Source organism: Leptodactylus fuscus, chromosome 4 (genome assembly GCF_031893055.1).
Source record: "Leptodactylus fuscus isolate aLepFus1 chromosome 4, aLepFus1.hap2, whole genome shotgun sequence".
NCBI classification, from domain to species: Eukaryota; Metazoa; Chordata; class Amphibia; order Anura; family Leptodactylidae; genus Leptodactylus; species Leptodactylus fuscus.
In genome coordinates, this window is record NC_134268.1 from 74789963 (window position 1) to 74810349 (window position 20387).

General features: G+C 41.4%; 1 protein-coding gene across 1 annotated transcript in view; it reads left to right on the forward strand.

The window, feature by feature from the left end:
• Positions 1 to 20387, forward strand: part of RALBP1 (ralA binding protein 1) — a 47624-nt gene that overhangs the window by 24201 nt on the left and 3036 nt on the right. The window contains exons 2-5 of the mRNA XM_075270688.1: positions 4406 to 4710; positions 12940 to 13383; positions 14880 to 15229; positions 19966 to 20127. Of these exons, the coding sequence (XP_075126789.1) occupies positions 4467 to 4710; positions 12940 to 13383; positions 14880 to 15229; positions 19966 to 20127 (1200 nt within the window). The 5' untranslated portion in view covers positions 4406 to 4466. The remainder of the gene's footprint in view (positions 1 to 4405; positions 4711 to 12939; positions 13384 to 14879; positions 15230 to 19965; positions 20128 to 20387) is intronic.

Sequence of the window (20387 nt, forward strand, 5' to 3'; positions counted from 1 at the left end):
TCCACCCTGATTTTCAAAACAAATGTTGGTGCCAACCTCAACTTACTACAAGGGCCAAATTCACTGCTGGTGACAAGCTCTCCTCACTGCAAGTGCCAAATACACATGTTTCAAGGTGTTTTCCTACTGTCAGAGATGTGGTATTGAGTGTGTAAAGTGTGTAGTTGTTCGGCTGTGATGTTGGGGTAATAGAGGGTCTTTGGTGTGTTAGATGCCCCCAGACATGCTTCCCCTGCTGTCCCAGTGTCATTCCAGAGGTGTTGGCATCATTTCCTGGGGTGTCATAGTGGACTTGGTGACCCTCCAGACACGGATTTGGGTTTCCCCCTTAACGAGTATCTGTTCCCCATAGACTATAATGGGGTTCGAAACCCATTCGAACACACGAACATTGAGCGGCTGTTCGAATCGAATTTCGAACCTCGAACATTTTAGTGTTCGCTCATCTCTATTCATTATGGCAGAGACAGGCAGTCTCTGTATGTAACACAGAATGGAGTTGCTGCTGCCTGTACTTCATAGTCCAATATGGGTAGGCGGAGCTACACACAATTTGGGGGGTGGAGCTAAACGACAGGTTGCATGTGAAACCCCGCCCACCAAATGATGCAAGAAACCAGGAAGAAAGAAGATTTTACAGCAGTAAAGACTGCTGAGTATGCGACGTGGGAATACCCCTTTAATGTGTATGAGCTTCATAAGGTTCAACCAGATAAACATGTTGTCTCTACAGCAGCACTTGGAGTTGCAGGAGTCTTGCTCTGCAGTATATTGAGATCATACCCTCCTCTCCCAAAGCAATGTGTCTAGGGGGAGAATACCTCTGTACATTTGAAATTGGATATATATGGAGTGGGGCTGGGTGATAACCGAAAATCAACCAAGATAATCAATGTGATTTTGTTCACATTGGTCATTTGGATTTGGTTACTACAATATTTGCAGTTTTGTTCGGACCGAACATGGAACATTCAACGTACTGTGGGGTCTCTTTAGACCCCAGAATATAATAAGCGGATTGCCAGGAAAGGTGTGGAAGCAAAAGAAAAAAAATAGTGTTACTCACCTCTCCGGTAGATGCTTCAGCTCTGCATATTCACTATACAACTGTGTACAGACTTTTCCTAACAATAACTTAGAGGTTTACTAAGAAGAATGTTACAACCTGTATTACAATAAAGATGAAGTTAGGGTAACAAAGTATATTACTAGAATTGTCACCAAACACCCCCCCCCCTCCTTAATATGATAGCGAAATAAAAAAAAGGAGTTACTCTTTAAGACTTGAGATGAAGAAGTTCCTCTGCAGGGCCTACACGATGGGAACATATGGGATGTGACTCTTGACTGTAATAACGTATTATGATTTATATGCAACGTTTATTTCTGTTGCGGTAACGGGATTATTGCTTCTGGTAACTATGACGTCTTTGTAGAGCTTCAAAGTGTACCTCCTTGAGAGATAACATCTCAGTACAGATTTTACTGCAATGTTCCTTTTAAGCACAAGTGTGGTTCCTTTAGTCAGAGGTTGTTGCTTATAAAAATTCCTGAATTAACTGCAATTTTTTTTTAAAAGGCCCAGATACTCTAAGTAGCTGCATTGCTCGCTTTACAACAAAGCTGCTACATATGTATGTAAGTTATATAATCATCCACAACATTGCACAAAGCAAAAAAAAAAAAAACAACCCAAGGCTTTATGTATAGAAAGCAGAGAACCTCTCGCCGTCTTTATGAAAAAGCTTCATTGTTTGTACCAGTCTAGAGCAGCAACTATGAGTACTCAAGCAGTGAAACTACACTTCCCAGCATTCACACTTGTTTGGCTGTTCTCAGAGCTCCCACACAAGTAACTGGAGCATGTTTGGGGTTTCACAACAACTGGAGTGCCTAAGGTTGCTAATCCCTGGTCTAAAGATTGCATGTCCTAACTCTACTGCTGGTCAGTTCCTGTGCCCTTCACTTAAAGAGGACCTTTCACCTCCTGGGGCACATGGGGCATCCATAGACGAGTGCTGGAGGGGTGTTCCTCACCGCTCGGCGGTAACCAACGCCCCCTTGCACAGTACAGCGCTATGTCAGAAACACCCTTCTGACAGTGAAGAGCTACAGTATTGGCGCTGATGGCTCTTCACCGGAGGCACAGATTGTGAAGGCTGAATTCAGCGCACTGTCGGCTTTCTAGCGGTGTATTACACCGCATGTGCCCCAGGAGGTGAAAGGTCCTCTTTAAAGGGAATCTGAGTTTTCTTCCTGAGCAATCTGGTCTCTGACTAATCCTTTACACGTTGTGTCCTATCAGTTTTGATGTTGCTAATAGACCCATTATGGCTTTTCCTTCTCAGGCTGTAGACTTGTACAATAAGGAACAGTATTTCCCCTTCCTCATCTATTACAGCTACTACTGGTTTCTTTCTAATATCCCATCAGTAGTAACACAAGAACCTAGTCGGAAGTAAACTCTCTCTATATTGTAGAAGCAAAAGAATCCTCTTAGTGACTGCAGTGTATAGGTATTGAAAGCTGTGATGTGACCAGACCTTCCCCTTCTCCATTCACTTTGTGAAGAGAGAACAGGCCCACACTCCTCCACTCACTGTGAACTTGTCTAGATTTTGATAGTAACTAAGGACTGTACTTCCTTAGTGAGAGGAGGTGAATGGCAAATTGCTAGAACGGAGACTCTTAGAGGTTTTTTTTTATCAAGCAGAGAACAGCAACATTTTTAAATAAAGAACATTACATTTTAGTTCAGAGTCTCATGCTCTGTTAGAAGAGACTAAGGACTCGTTCACATCTGCGTCCGGTCTCCGTTTATACCTGCAGGCATTTTTCAAACCCATTCATTTGAATGGGTTTTAAAAGTGTCGGGCCATGAGCATTGGGGAGTGTTTTGTGGTCTCCGCGGCTAAACCGTTTTTTTTTTTTTTTTACCGGACACAAAATCGGAAATGCAGGAATTTGTGTTCGGTTTTAAAAAAACAGTTTAGCCGCAGAGAGCATAAAACGCTCACCGGCGCTCACGGCCAGACCGGGTCTGACAGGTTTTCGTCTTCTGCCAGCAGAAGAAGGAAACCTAAGTATGGAGACCAAACGCTGGTGTGAATCCAGTGTAAGGGTAAGTTTACATCTGCATTGGAGTGTCTGTAGTAGACTCTGCTTCAGATTCCGCTGAAAAACTGTGGAGAAGTTCTGCACGGCGGAAAACTGACAGACACCCTGTGGACCCCATTATAATCTATGGGGTCTGCAGCTAAATGCTGTTTTACCCGATAGGTTCTCTGACGTTCAGGTCCCCAGGTGTACCTGAACGATGGAGAGACCAACGCTAGCATGAACCTAGCCTAAGGTGTCTGAAATATCAGTGACCATTTTATAATAGAAGATCAAATTTAGTGGAAGAAACATATTGCCTTTGTATGTCAGTTGTGTGGTGTAAAGAAGAACACTTTATATTCAGAACATTTTACATCATCTTGACTACGTTGAGAAAAAGTGGCATAGGTGGGACCATTGGCCCAGGAACACTTATCATTGTTTACGACTGTTTTCTACAAGCTGGCATAGATTTCATTCTAAGGGCACAGATTGCTGGGGTATCTGCTTTATTTATGCTTAGGCCTCAACCTTAACAAGCCAAATATGCATCTTTTTTCTATGATAAACTTCTATGATAGCAGTGCACTGGGGTCAAGATAGACAAAAGGGAGTCTGTCAGCAGTAACCTGATTCTAAACCTAATCCCAGTACCCTTATAGAGGTGATTCTTCGGTTTCCAAATATGCCTCTGTTCAGCCTTGGAACCCTGTTTTCATGTAAATCTATGTGATATTCATACCCAAATGAGGGGGCGGTGCCATGGGCGTGTTCTTAGCTTCTCTTGGCTTTGGTCTCAGCCGTAGCATTTTTTTCCCCATCGTTTGCATGAGAATAAAGGGCTATTTACATGAATATCTGACACATATCTAGAAACTGTATAGTCTCCTCTACTAGGCGCTGGAGTTAGGTTTAATATGAATTTATTGCTAACAGTAAGAGATTTATTTTATCATATTTTGGCCTTATAATCATTATTTATTCCTGGTTTTTTCTTAAACCTCATATAAAACCTGAATGTCTTAATAAAAAAAACCTATCATCAGTTATATGGCCAAGCAATGAGCATGTGACAAGGCGAGTAGTTAACTTGTGGTGTAAAAGCGTCTATTATTCACTGCCTGATGTAATGTGAACCAGCTGAAAGGGCTTATCTCTGCATTCACTAATGCACACGGACATTGGTAGGGGCCTTTCATGGACAGGAGAATATAGCCTGTGATGGACTGAATAGGAGTTTTAGATTGTTTAATGCTTGAATAGGTCATGTTAATATAACCATTGTTGTTTTTGGTCTTTTGTGTAGGTAAAATGGACAGGTAACAGAAATCTGGGCTCAGTTCCTGCAGTGAGTTGTCATCGGCAGAATGACCGAGTGCTTTCTGCCTCCCACCAGTAGCCCCAGTGAACATCGAAGGGCTGAGCATGGCGGGGGACTGGCTCGTACACCAAGCTCTGAAGAAATCAGCCCAACTAAATTCCCTGGACTGTACCGTACTGGAGAGCCATCGCCTCCTCATGACATCCTCCATGAGCCCCCTGATGTAGTGTCCGATGATGAGAAAGACCATGGCAAGAAGAAAGGAAAGTTTAAGAAGAAGGAGAAAAGAAGTAAGTCTGTATATTCTGGCTACTAGTTACAGCTGTTCTGCCATGTTTTTAACCTTGAGTTTTGAGGATATATTTTCTGTATATAAGTTGGTCTTTTTGGAAGTCCTGCACAGTGTAGATAGTTTATGAACTATGCAAAATGGAAAAAAAAAACAATCAATATGGTTACCTAACATACATATACATATGTACATACCGCTGTATGCCAGTGAAGTGACACAGCAATGTGTCATTCATGGTGACATCACTGAATCAGGCTGAACAAGGCATGACATAGGACGTCAGTGACCTGTTTTATTGTATTTCTTGTATATCTTGTAAACTTTCCAACTATCTTGACTACTGTTAGAAATCTGCTGGTTGAGTCTGAGTTATTTAAGTCAAAAATAATTTTATCAACTATTCACTCGTTAGGTGATTGTTTAATTTCTATACTTTTTCTATATTTGTTGTAGTCGTTATTTGTGGTAGAATCTTTCTCGGGGAATACATGTGGGTTATTATTTCTTCAGTGGGTATGCCCTGGTGTATTCTGAGTTACATTGGAATTTTGTAGGATATTTATCAGTTTACAGTCTGGGTTTGTGCATTGGCTTAACTGCATGTAGTAAAGAAGAATTCTAGCTGATGCCGTAATAGTAGAGGTGCAGTCAGGGTGTAGTCCAGGCTTACACGCTACTTGGTATTATTTGGGAATGAGTCATTTCTGTAAGGATGCTTTGCACATACCTGTGGCATCACATATTAATTATATGCAGAATAATGGGATGCTTTCTTCCTGACTTTCTAGTCTATGTTGACCAACTTGTTTAATTATAAGATCTAGCAGAGTTGATCTAGTCACTTAACCTTTTTCACTATGGTAAGTAGCATCTCATCTGCATCTGCATCATCAATTATTGTGATAGGATTTTGTGTTGGGTTCTTCAAGACTGGTTTGAACTCTAGGTCACATGATCAGAACTAGCACCCTGCTCCCTTCTTCTTCCTCCATGTTCAATGGCATTACATGTACTGTATATCTTTACTCCCTTTACTCTGCATGGGTCATTCCATATCAAGTGATTCAAATATGAATATTTTTTTTACCTGACATCTTTAGATTTTTTTATTTTTTTTATGAAGTACAACTTGAGTTAATTACAAGTTAAAAGTTTTGAATTTTTTTCTTCATCCGTTAATTTTTTACAGACTTCTAAAGTTTTGAAAGTGCAAATTTTGGCCTGGTATGGCTTTACATTTTTTATCATATCTCAGGCTAGAATTAAGATAAAGAGGTGGGAGAGGCATCATTTTTCTCAGAACGATACCGGCTTTCATTTGATATGTCACAAGACTGTGTTTCTTTATATTTTGTTTTGGAGAAATCAAATTCAATATTTCGATACGCAATTGTGAAAAAAACGTATGTTTTAAAATTGTGAAAAAATGCTTGTGTGTTACTTGTGTTCTTGGTTATACTTGTACAGGGTTTCAACTTGGGACCAAATTGGGATCAATTTTTTTATTTATTTTTAAGCCTTGAATCATCTGATTTTATGTTTGTGTGAACTTCTTCCTTTTTTCTGCCAGAATAAATACATCTTATCATCAGAACACAACTTGTTCAGCATTTTCAACCTGAATGCATTGAACAAACCAAAAGAAAAAAGGTGATCATATCCTCAAGTGGGATTTTCTAAATACAGTTTCATCCTAATTATATGTTAGCAAGATTAAAAGAACCAATATTTTTAACACATTTTTTTTTCTACATGTAACAATTTTTTTTTATTGTATCACTAAACGTGTAATTTATTAAGAAGAATAGTACAGTAGTAAAATCCTCATTCTATAAAATATGAACTAATCAAACACTTAATAGGACGTTTTTAAATTGGTCTTCTATCATCAATTTGTCCCTTCTAGTGAGTGACATGTAATCTTGTTCAATAAGCTCTTATTAGCAGTGTGTCAGAGTATGTCCGGCCTGTCATGGTGTTCGGCTCCACCTGAGTTAAAGGGATTCAATCATTAAAATGACATTTTTTCTCCCTAAGATGTAGGAATAGCCTTAAGAAAGGCTATTCTTCTCCTACCTTTAGATGTCTTCTCCGCGCCGCCATTCGGTAGAAATCCCAACCACATGAAAATGGCCGCTTACACCAGTTTACTGTGTAAGCAGCCACAGGAAAAGTGATGCGGGCATGCGCAGTTTGCTCTGCCCGAGGCCCGACAGCAGAGCCGACTGCGCATGCCCAGAAGTTTGAAGGCAGCGCCAGAAGAAGGAAGAAAAAATGTCATGTTAGGGAGAAAAAAAAAAGTCATTTTAATGATTGAATCCCTTTAATATCTGATTTTTTTTTTTAAGTTTTAAAATGTCTGGTTTTCTTGGATACACAAAGGATGGTGCTGGACCAGAAGGATGCAAAAATGTCAATTCTATGTCTTCATTTCCATAGTCTTTGGAAAGTACAGTGGCAGCCATCAGCGCTGATCGTATTCACATGTGACATAACCAGTTATGTCATCCATTGCCAATCTTGTGCCGCCTTCTACCACTTCATGGACTTCACTGTTATTGCTGAATGAAAAAATCCTTGTTTTTATTTCTGTTTCACTACTTGGAATGAAAGTGTGGTATTGCTGAGCCCCTTTGATGGGTTCTGCTTCCCAAATCCGATGTTTTAACAAACTCTCCTCCTCTTCGTAGTCAGGACATGTAAGCTCTGTCTTACTTCCTGACTCTGCGGTGGACAGATACTTCACATGACTCTGGGTTCACTTCCGCACCTCATTTGCGTTTTCAGGTTTCCGTCTTCTGCCTACAGACACGTGATAGACTGTGTCCGGCCGTGAGCGCCGATGAGTGTTTTGTGCTCTCTGCAGCAAAACCAGTTTGTTTTTTGTTTTTTTTAACTGGGCACAAAGTCCTGCATGTCCGACTTTGTGTCCGGTTAAAAAAAAAAAAAAAAAAAAGTTTCACTGCAGAGAGTACAAAACGCTCACCGGCATGCACGGCTGGACACTTTCCAAACCCATTCATTTCACACAGTAATAGTTATACTTTAAAATATGATCCCATCACGATCCCAACTTGAATTTTGGTACAGACGTGGCTCGGGGCATAGCAGGCACATGTGCATTTTTGAAAATTTTTAAATTGAACGTTTTTTTCGGAAATGTGTTTTAAAATTTTGCATTTGCATTCGCTTGGCTAAAATAGCTTGGGTAAAATATTAACAAAGATAATCTTGTGACATATCTGGTGAAAGCCTGGACAGTTCTGAGTAGAATGGGGTTTATTTTGTTTCTCTCTCTTTTTCTAGCCTGAGTTATGAGGAGAAATGTAAAGGCAGGCAACGCAAAAATTCGCACTTTTTCTGAAATTTGAAAATCAAAAAAAAATTCTAGAAAATTTTTTTCTTCACATTTTGCATTCTCTGACACGCTACTACCAAATAACAAAATCTCAAAAGAATTAAAAATATAGAGGTAAATAATCATTGGTTCACTTAACATGGAATGGCCCACATACATAATACCATTGAACACGGACAGAAGGGAAGAGGAAGGATCCTTGTAATATAAGAGATCACATGATTTGGTGTCGACACATGCCCAGAAGCCCAACTTTCCATACATAAAAAAAAAAAAAACTGGTAAGTAAATAGTCCTCAGAAAACCCTTTGAAGATTTGCATAGTTTAAAAATTGGAATAGATCCAAGTGATTTAACTTGACGCATATTTGTTTTGTACAATAACATTCTTCATGACATGCAGTAACATTTATATGTGCCTTTCATATGTTTATTTCTTACAAGTCCACTGTGGATTTAAATCAGAGTGAGCACCATAACGGGTCTCTCCTGAGGGCCCCCCATTTTGCCCTCAGTGCTCTTGTTCCTTATCCTTTACATTTAGTTTCCTGTAAGGTCCTGCAGGAGTCGTCTGATATCTATAGCAGCAAGGAGCCTTATTAAGGATATCAAAATTGTCATAGGAAGATAACTATTGGGGTCCACACTGGTTAGCACTGCAGCCTTGCAGCGCTGGAGTCCTTGACTCGAATCCTGCCAAGGGGAAAAAGAAAAAAAATATCTGCAAGGAGTTTGTATGTTCTTCCCGTGTTTGCGTGGCTTTCCATCCCATACTCCAAATGGACTCACAATCTACATTAAAAAAAAAAAAAAAAAAAAAAGAGGAAGATAACTATTGAAGCTTCCCTGTGGCTAGCCTCAATAGTTATACAGTTGTACTGCAGTCTATGGAACAAATCTATAAAGTTTGGACACACCTTCTCATTCAAAGAGTTTTCTGTGTTTTCATGACTATGAAAATTGTAGATTCAGACTGAAAGCATCAAAACTATGAATTAACACATGTGGAATTATATACTTAACAAAAAAGTGTGAAAAAATGTCTTATATTCTAGGTTTTTCAAAGTAGCCACCTTTTGCTTTGATTCCTGCTTTGCACACTCTTGGCATTCTCTTGATAAGCTTCAAGAGGTAGTCACCGGAAATGGTTTTCACTTCACAGGTGTGCCCTGTCAGGTTTAATAAGTGGAATTTCATGCCTTATAAATGGGGTTTGGATCATCAGTTGTGTTGTGCAGAAGTCGGGTGGATACACAGCTGATAGTCCTACTGAATAGACTGTTAGAATTTGTATTATGGCAAGAAAAAAAGCAGCTAAGTGAAGAAAAACGAGTGGCCATCATTACTTTAAAGAGGACCTTTCACCACTTTTGGGCACATGCAGTGTTATATACTGCTGGAAAGCTGACAGTGCGCTGAATTCAGCGCACTGTCGGCTTTCCCGATCTGTGCCCGGTGTAAAGAGCTTACGGTGCCGGTACCGTAGTGCTCTATGGTCAGAAGGGCGTTTCTGACCATTAGCCAGAGACGTCCTTCTGCCTCGCGGCGCCAATCACGCTGTGCTGTGGAGCGGGGAGGAACTCCCCCCTCCCACTCCTGATAATGCTCGTCTATGGACGAGCTGTGTGTGCAGAGGGAGGGGGCGTTCCTCCCCGCTCCACAGCACAGCGTGATTGGCGCCGCGAGGCAGAAGGACGTCTCTGGCTAATGGTCAGAAACGCCCTTCTGACCATAGAGCACTACGGTACCGGCACCGTAAGCTCTTTACACCGGGCACAGATTGGGAAAGCCGACAGTGCGCTGAATTCAGCGCACTGTCAGCTTTCCAGCAGTATATAACACTGCATGTGCCCAAAAGTGGTGAAAGGTCCTCTTTAAGAAATGAAGGTCAGTCAGTCCGAAAAATTGGGAAAACTTTGAAAGTGTCCCCAAGTGCAGTTGCAAAAACCATCAAGTGCTACAAAGAAACTGGCTCACATGAGGACCGCCCCAGGAAAGGAAGACCAAGAGTCACCTCTGCTGCAGAGGATAAGTTCATCCGAGTCACCAGCTCAGAAATCGCAGGTTAACAGCAGCTCAGATTAGAGACCAGGTCAATGCCACACAGAGTTCTAGCAGCAGACACATCTCTACAATAACTGTTGTAGAAAGGTTATATTTTATTGAAAATTTACCGCCTGATCGACGCTGGATTTTTACTTATTTGACTAAATACTCTTTTTACTATATTACATAATGGCATTTTGTCCTTGGGGACATGTCGTGACCTCGGTGGCCATTTTTTGCCCACTATGAGGAATAGGAATATGATAATTTCAGTCTCAAAAATTAAGTCACAGTATGTATAAGACATCTTGAAGTTAAACATCAGCTCAAAAGCTGGAGGTCCATCCTGTATCACCAGCATATATTTATCCTGACAATCCCAATATCACATGTCCCATCCAGATTTAGGAACTTGAGAGCAGCCTTGTACCTGAACAGATTGTACTTTTAGATCTGGAGTGTTCACTTGCACAAGAACCATTCTCATCTAGGTCAATTATATTCGCTTCAGCGTTTAGATGAAAGCAGACTGTGATAAGCTAATGGCGGTCTATAAATACTGTCTGAATCACTAAGCTTTTATGTCAATGATTTATCAAGTTCAAGTATGATCAGTATTCATGGCCACAGCTCATGTCAGGCTCCTAATCGGGCTGATACTTATTTGGTGAACACTGTTACTGTTTTTTATTCTCTAATGGAACCCGTTTTACATACAATAAATGAAAAAATAAACAAGAAAAAAGAATTTGATACTCAGCCCAACGGATGGTTGAATCTCAGTTGAATTCCTTCCCACCAGGGTGTATTCGATGTGGCTATGCCCGGAAGAAAAACTCCCTTGACTTGGAGCAACGTATGCCAATGTTAACGATAAAAATGATCCAGCAAAAGCCGTGGTGGTTAGTTGAATATGGAGAAAAATTCCTTCTTTATTGATTCACATCCTCATAATAAAAACCGCAATTGGTACAAACATTGCAAGCAGATAGCGTCAGACTGACGCGTTTCGGATTTTTTGTCCTTTCTCAGTCTGAACTACCAACATTGAGATTACCACGCCTTTTAAACCACTATCAATGGGAAACCACTTGTAGTTGATATAATCAGGTGTTGAAAATCCCACATCCATTGCAAAAAACGTGATGATCACAATCTGCACTGTGTGCATTGAACAGAACACATAAACATTTAAACATACCATAACCCCACAACACCCAACAATAAAATATTAAAAAACAACAAAAAATCATACAGAAAACATAAGTTACATGTTAATAAAATTTGTTAACAAAACAAAACCAAAAATTGTACAAACAAAATCAAAAAAGTTTTTTATGCAGAGAATCATCAAACATTAATTCATTAAAACTGATGTCCGCCAATATGTATCATATGTTTCCTTTCCACTAAAACTGGACTGGGAACAGATAGTAGTAATATATAGCATCCATATAAATATCAGATAGTCCACAGTTAATCCTACTAACTGCGCATGCGTTTACTACGGACTACTGATCACTCTGTAGTCCGTATATTCATCGGGCCAAAATCCTTCGGATGGAAAGAAAGGAACAACATGAAAATTCTGTAGTATGTTCTTGATATAATCTATTTAAATCCATCTTGCCCATACTTGAAGCTGAAATAGTAACGCACTGTGCCCATATTAAAGATGGAAAATTCGTGTTCACCGATGTTACTACGCATGCTCTTGTTAGGATGCTGTGATCTCTGTATGTAAGTATCATCGGCTAGACAAATAACAAGCCGAACACTGCAAGTGGAAAGAAAAAAAGAAAGAAAAACAAGAATTTCATTAAGAAACAGGTAAGTAAAAAAAAACATAAAACTTTGCATAAAAAACTTTTTTGATTTTGTTTGTACAATTTTTGGTTTTGTTTTGTTAACAAATTTTATTAACATGTAACTTATGTTTTCTGTATGATTTTTTGTTGTTTTTTAATATTTTATTGTTGGGTGTTGTGGGGTTATGGTATGTTTAAATGTTTATGTGTTCTGTTCAATGCACACAGTGCAGATTGTGATCATCACGTTTTTTGCAATGGATGTGGGATTTTCAACACCTGATTATATCAACTACAGGTGGTTTCCCATTGATAGTGGTTTAAAAGGCGTGGTAATCTCAATGTTGGTAGTTCAGACTTTGAGAAAGGACGAAAAATCCGAAACGCGTCAGTCTGACGCTATCTGCTTGCAATGCTTATACCAATTGCGGTTTTTATTATGAGGATGTGAATCAATAAAGAAGGAATTTTTCTCCATATTCAACTAACCACCACGGCTTTTGCTGGATCATTTTTATCGTTAACATTGGCACCCGTTTTACATTGCAGTTTCCAATCTTCCCATCATATGCAGGCTTGAGGCTTGGGCAGTATGATCCACTCCTGCTCCTTACAGGATATTTTCTCTTTGTTAATATGTTAAAGGGATATTCAGCTAATAACTGCTGAATTGGGCATAAATGCTTCTGGTCTGACCCTCACTGATTCAGTGGATTACCTTGAAAATTTTTTGCTGTGCAAGTATATAAAAACACAACTGAAATAACTGAATTAAAGAAAAAGTTTGATTCTTTCCAGTATTGTTGAAAAGACGAGTCACGGTATTGGTACGTCATATATTTTCTGTGTTCTTTAAATATAGCTATGCCTGTACTAATCCAGAAAAACAATATTGGAGGCGTTATTGCCTAAATAATAGGATTTCCTATTTTAATAAAACCTACTACATATAAACCAGTAAAGGTATCATGTCCACCCTCTACACAAGGCTATAACTTCAGACTTTCTTCCCCAGCTGAAGGTTATGCTGCCTTCCAAGAGGACAGTTCCGGTGATGAAGCAGAGAGCCCGTCCAAAATGAAGAGGTCCAAGGGAATCCATGTATTTAAGAAGCCCAGTTTTTCTAAGAAGAAGGAGAAAGACTTCAAAATAAAAGAGAAACCTAAAGAAGAGAAGCACAAAGAAGAGAAGCACAAAGACAAGAAGTCCAAGGATCTAACTGCTGCAGATGTAGTCAAGCAATGGAAGGAGAAAAAGAAAAAAAAGAAGCCCACCCCAGAGCCAGAACCACCTCCTGTAGATGTGCCCAGGCTGAGGCCAGTGTTCGGAATTCCACTGGCTGCAGCTGCCGAAAGAACCATGATGTGTGATGGGATCCGACTGCCGGCAGTATTCCGGGAATGCATCGATTTCATTGAGCTACATGGCATGAAATGTGAAGGCATCTACAGAGTGTCAGGTAAAACTGGTCAGCCCATGACGGATTTACTGCTGTTTACTTTAGCCATTTATATTGGTACTCCTTTTATTGATTCACCCAAATGAACTTGGATCATTTCTGACAAGAAAAAAAAGTTGGTCTCTCTAAGTTATTACACGTTTTATTACAAGAAACCTGGCACAAGGAAGTTATAGGTAGAGATGAGCGAGTACTGTTCGGATCAGCCGATCCGAACAGCACGCTCGCATAGAAATGAATGGACATAGCCAGCACGTCAAAGCGGAAGTACCAGGTGCATCCATTCATTTCTATGGAGCGTGCTGTTCAGATCGGCTGATCCGAACAGTACTCGCTCATCTCTAGTTATAGGCCCTGTTCACACAGGGCAAGAGGGGGCGGATGTTGGCGCTGAATCCACATCATAGTCCGCCCCCTCACAATGGTGGTCTATGTAGACCACTAGCTTTGGGAGCGTTCACACTACTGTCGGTTTCCGACAGCTAGTGTCCGATGCTAGCTAATGTCCGCGCAAAATCTTGCGCGGTCATTAGCATCGGACACTAATTGTGTCCGTTACATTTTGCATTGATTGAAATGGACATCGGGTGCATTCTTTTACAGTCTGTGGGTGTCCTTAACTCTCCGTTCCCAAAGATATCTGACTTTTCAAGCAGACAGCAAAACCCGACATGTAGGTTTTTTCTGTCCGCTTGAAAAGTCGGACATCTTTGTGAACGGACAGTTAGGGACACCCACGGACAGTAAAAGAACGCACCCGATGTCCATTTAAATCAATGCAAAATGTAACGGACACAGCTAGTGTCCACTGCTAATGTCCGCACAAGATTTTGCGTGGACATTAGCATTGGACACTAGTTGTTGGACACCGACGGTAGTGTGAACGCTCTCTTACTTTATTCCGTGAGTGGTAACATGCAAAAGTAAGCTAGTGGTCTACATAGACCACCGTTGTGAGGGGGCAGATTATGACGTGGATTCAGCGCCAAAATCCACCCCCTCTTGCCCCGTGAAAAAAGAAGCTAGCTGCTCTTTCTTCAGGTGGATTTCGCGGCTGATTCAACTGCGGCGTCTCCGCACGCTCCGAACTAGGCCCATTCATTTGGGTCTACTCCGTACCAGAGAGCTGCGACTGTCGGAAGTCGCGGCAGACATATTTTGGTCCTATTCTGATGTGGCTTCCCGCATCAAAATCAGAACCAAAATGCGCCCCCCTTGCCCCGTGTGAACTAGGCCATAGAAATATCTCTTAGTCTACTTGAAATGGGGGGGGGGGGAAATATTAATACATTAAAGTGCAGCTTCAGGCCCAAAGCCTAAAGTTACACCTGGCTAGAGTTGCTCACCAAACGCTCCACTCTACACAATAATCCAAAAAAGGAAAAGGACAGTTGCATTTTAATGTGGTGGCTCTAGTGGTCAGATTTTTATGTATTTTTTTTTTTTTTTTTTTTTTTTTTTTTTATAAATCCTTTTTCATTATTATTTACTTGCAGGAATCAAGTCAAAGGTGGATGAGTTAAAAGCAGCATATGACCGTGAGGAGTCTCCAAACCTTGATGACTATGAGCCTTACACAGTTGCCAGCCTACTGAAGCAATACCTGCGTGAGCTACCTGAGAATGTCCTCACCAAAGAATTAATGCCTAAATTTGAAGAAGCCTGTGGCAAGAGCACAGAGGCCGAGAGGCTGCAGGAGTGTCAGCGCCTCCTAAAGGAGCTGCCAGACTGCAACTTTTACTTGATTTCATGGCTGATTGTGCACATGGACCATGTCATAGAGAAAGAACTTGAAACTAAAATGAACATACAGAATATTTCAATTGTGCTGAGCCCAACCGTACAGGTACACAACAGATCTCCTAGAGGTTGGACAGTGGCATTAACCGTTTTCTGAAATGGTGTTTAAGCTGTTACAGTTCACGGCCAGGGCCCTGCTCCGTACTACTGATGGCGGAAAGGAAATTGTGTAGCAGGGTCACTAATCACTTCATTACAACCTACAAAAGAAAAGTAAACTGAGGATTGCACTTCAATACACTAAATTAAGTTACAAATGGCTATACAAACCAATAAACCAAAAACAAACTCTCAAAATGTTCCAAGGTCAGCAAAGGACGAATACAGAATGCAGAAAAAAAATTGGGAAATGAAAAATGAAAAAGAAAAAATGGGGAAGATAAAAAAAAATTCACAAATCTCTGTTAATAATGACATTAACCTATAATTACACAGTATAAAGTACATAGCCAACTAAGGGATGTAATCCTAGTAGTCAGAAGTAATAAAGAGAAGATAAGATAATCCTTTAATAGTCCCACAGAGGGGAAATTTCAGTATTTTACAGCAGCAGAGTAATACAGATACAGGATAATACACAGTACCGTATTTTCCGGACTATAAGCCGCACATAAAAACCTACGATTTCCTCAGAAATCGTAAGTGCGGCTTATAGTCCGGTGCGGCTTATATATGGATGGAAGCGGCGGCAAAGACTGTGTGCCGCTTCCATACATACATAAAAGGCACCGTAAGGGTGCATTCACACTACCGAATGCCGGCGTGTATCACAGCCGTACACGCCGGCGTTACAGCAGGGCTGCCGGACACTTCCTATTCATTTCTATGGGAGCAGGCATGCGAGCGCTCCCCATAGAAATGAATGGACAGACACTTCCCATTCATTTCTATGGGAGCCGGCATGCGAGCGCTCCCCATAGAAATGAATGGACAGACACTTCCCATTCATTTCTATGGGAGCCGGCATGCGAGCGCTCCCTATAGAAATGAATGGAAAAAAGCAGTCCATTCATTTCTATGGGGAGCGCTCGCATGCCGGCTCCCATAGAAATGAATAGGAAGTGTCCGGCAGCCCTGCTGTCACGCCGGCCTGAAACAGAACGTGAAACTTACCCAGCGGTGCAGGGCGGGTGGGCGGGCATTCAGGCCTCCTCTGCCTCCGATGTTCCGTCCTTCTCCTCCGGCGCTCGCTGATAATGGCCGGGGCGCATGCGCAATATCATAATGCTTCTACTGCGCATGTGCCCTGGCCATTATCAGCTTGCGAGCGCCGGAGGAGGACGGAACATCGGAGGAAGAGGAGGCCTGAATGCCCGCCCACCCTACACCGCTCAGTAAGTTTCACATTCTGTTTCAGGCTTTTATTTTAAAACGGGGGGGGGTAGTTTAACCTAACGTTTACGGTTGGGCTCTATCAGCATGATTTTGCTGATAGAGCCCCTCCTCGCCTGCCGAGCGCTTCCAATAGAAGCGGCTGGCACGCGGGGGGTTAAGCGGCCGCTGGCAAAGTCTGCCTGCCGCCGCTTTCAATGAGATATAATGCGCACCGGACTGCGGCTTATAGTCCGGTGCGCCTTATATATGAACCGAGACGGACTATAAGGCGCTCATGGGCAATGCGGCTTATAGTCCAGTGCGCCTTATAGTCCGTAAAATACGGTAATATATTACAGACGTAGACACACATGCTGAGAAGAGAAGATATACTAGGAGTCCATAGCAGCTAAGGCAAGTGACCTCACAGAATGTTAGGAGTCAATTGACAATGACTAATGGGATTTATCAAGGACCAGTGTATAGTATGCTAGTCTTAATCATTCTTGTGCTGCCAGAGGATGCTCTTCATATATGGCAAGGTACATCCTTAGGCGGCGCTGTTTGCTTCCATTGAAACCTATTCTAGCTCATACCTGATGTAGATTTCAGGTATCAATTATAGCTGTAAAGTATCTTAAATCTGAGGGGGCCCATGTCTTGCCCCTGAACCTCAAGTGGGTAAAAGTATTGAATCACCTGCTCACTACCCTAAGTTAGGATGAACGCACAGCCTGCAATGTCCCTTCACCCCACCATCAGGCCCACGTTTCGCTGTGATTTTCAGTGCAAATGAAAATTTATCTCCATTTTGTATTCCTCCTTTGTTGGTGTCAAAATCCCTACTGTAGTCCAAATAATTTTCTTTGGTGTATTCCCTATTTAATTCAGATTTGCCATGACTTTCTTTACTAGGTTGTGTATATTAGTGTTCTTAGTACATCAGACATATACTATGTAGTTATTCAGAGTGCCATCAATACATATCCCATGTTACTCCCGGGGTTGTGGAGTCAGTAGGCCAAACCACTGATGTCACCTCGGTTTTTCCACAGATCAACTCCTGAACTGACTGCTTCAGTCTGGAGCAGTAAAGGTTTTCTAATTTATTAAAAAGCAAGTGAATGTAAATATGCAAAAAACTCCATCTAATTATATGATATTAATAATTGGATAATAAAATCCAAATACTGTGTGGTCAAATTCTAATTGTAAGTCAACAGGAATGGCTAGATACATAAATTGTAAGATAAAACCCAACTTTTATTGGAGACTATTTAAACCATAATAATATATATATATATATATATATATATATATATAGTGATATCACACTGTGCAATATTAAGAATAGAATTCCTCCCTGATAATTCATTCATGTAAATTACCGCAGAAGATGACTATTGCTGCTAATGGAGGAAAGGAATGTACCAAATAGTATCCACTGCGAGACCATGCTAGTGGTACACTGGTAATCGGTCACCTATAGCTTAATCATTGACCATAGGGGGTGGGAGGATAGTTGATGATATTATCAGGGATCTTCATAAATAATACACTAATGTTCCTGTTATCATCCTCCCACTACAGATACAGAAAAAATCTGGGGGTTAGGGCATGATCATACATCTCAGAAGATAAATAACCACCCAGCTTACCATTGACAGTACTGGTGCCCACCATCAGGGCACCAGGAACTGCGGTTTTTACCGCAACTTTTTTTATTTTGATGAGGGTTTTATAACTTCTCTCCTGATGAACCCGATCTTAGGTTGTTTCACAATGGGGGAAATGCGTAGAGAGGAATGAATAGGATCTGAATATGGGCAATGACCATTGAGAGCTTTAGTGTGCCTGTGTTTGATCAGCTGCAATATCAGATTGGTGGAGATCTTACTCATCGCACCTCTGCCGATTAGCCTGTTTAGTGCTAGTACTTACACAACAGCCATCACATTTGTAGTATATAGCATCATAAATTTCCTTTTTATTTAAATGAGGAAACTATAATGGCTTGCACAGCTTCTTTAAATGTGACTGTGTTGTGTAGCACTTGCCTGAATGTCGTGGCCCCTTCAAACAGCCAAGATTCAGACCCCAACCTGATATTGATGACCTATCCTGAGGATTTAAAAAACTGGAATGTTATGTATTACTGCACATTATGCTGAGGGAGATAGGATTTAAAGGGATCCTATCCCTCAGATACAATTTTTTGTAGGTACCAAGTCGGAATAGCTTTAAGAAAGGCTATTCTTCTACCTTTCGTCATCTTCTCCACGCCGCCATTCGCCTACAATCCCAGGTTTTTCTCGGTATGTAAATGAGTTCTTTCACAGCACTGGGGGTGGGCCCCGACGTTCAAACAGCACTTGGGGCATCCCCAACGCTGCGAGAGAACTCTCTCCAGCGCCACCTCCATCTTCATCAGCAGCGTCCTCTTTAGCCTTTTCTTCCGGTGGTGGCTTGTAACTTCTAGTCCTTGGGCAGAGCAGACTGCGCATGCCCACAGGCCACGAGAAAATGGTCGCTTGCACAGTATTGTAAGTGGCCATTTTCTCGTGGCCTTGTGCATGCGCAGTCTGCTCTGCCCAAGGCCCCAGGCCTAGAAGTTACAAGCCACTTGCAACATTGGGGACGCCCCCAGTGCTGTTTGAGCGCTGGGGCCCACCGCCAGTGCTGCGAGAGAGGTAATTTGCATACCGAGAGAAACGGGGATTGTAGGCGAATGGCAGCACGGAGAAGACGACGAAAGGTAGGAGACAAATAGCCTTTCTTAAGACTATTCCTATGTGGTACCTAGAAAAAAATTGTCTGAGTGATAGGATCCCTTTAAAGGGGTATTCCCATAACCCTTGTTCACCAACCTCAGGCTCTGTGCTCTGTTCACTTCCTGGTTTTCTCGGCACATTGGTGGGCGAGGTTTCACTTGCTCTGCTATCTGCTATGTTTGCAGTTAGTAACGAGGGACTGGTTGTAAATGCATTACCACAGTATGAAGCTGATGTATAGGCTAATGTAGCGGAGCTGAATTTGAGTCAGCTTGCATTACATCCAGAGGTAACGGACTCCTTATCTCAGCCCTTATCAACCAAATTCAATTAAACCGACTGATAAGTGGAAGAGCTGAAGATAGAGTTCAGAAATCCCGAGCTCTCACCTCCCCCTCCCTTATCTGAGGAGCTCCGTTATTTGTCAGACATACACAGCTCAGAGCTGCTGCTGAGCACTCAGCCCCCCCCCCCCCCCTGAGAGCAGGGAGCTACCTCACTTGGGAAATGAGCAGATAAGCCCAGTGGCCATAGAAACTGAGTGTAAACAATGAAGTGAATAAATAAATAAATAGGAAAAGTCTTAAATCCACGTAAACTAGCAGTATAGATAGGATCCTTGTTATGGGACAACCGCTTTAAACTGTCCTTATATTATAATCTGCCTTGCCATAATCTATGTCTTCCTTTGTTCCAGATCAGCAACAGAGTCCTGTATGTATTCTTTACACATGTACAAGAGTTGTTTGGTGGTACGGTTATCAAGAAAGTGATAAAACCTCTCCGATGGTCTAATATGGCCACCATGCCTGCCCTGCCTGATACTCAAGAAACCATTAAGGAGGAAATTAGGCGGCAGGTTTGTTGTTCTACTATAAGAAATATAATGGAAAGGCTGTATTTTCGGATTACCCATAATAAGGTGGAGGGGAGAATACTTGGCAGTAAAATCTTGTTTTTCTGACTTCTTGATTCCTGAATTTAGTTGGGCATTGCTTTATAAATTTCTCTCCATGTCTGTCTATTGTGACTTACATATCAGATGTAATTTCATCCTTTTTACTCAATGTCTCGGACGCCCCCTCCTGCCCTCATAGTGAAGGTTGTCTCTCTAATTTT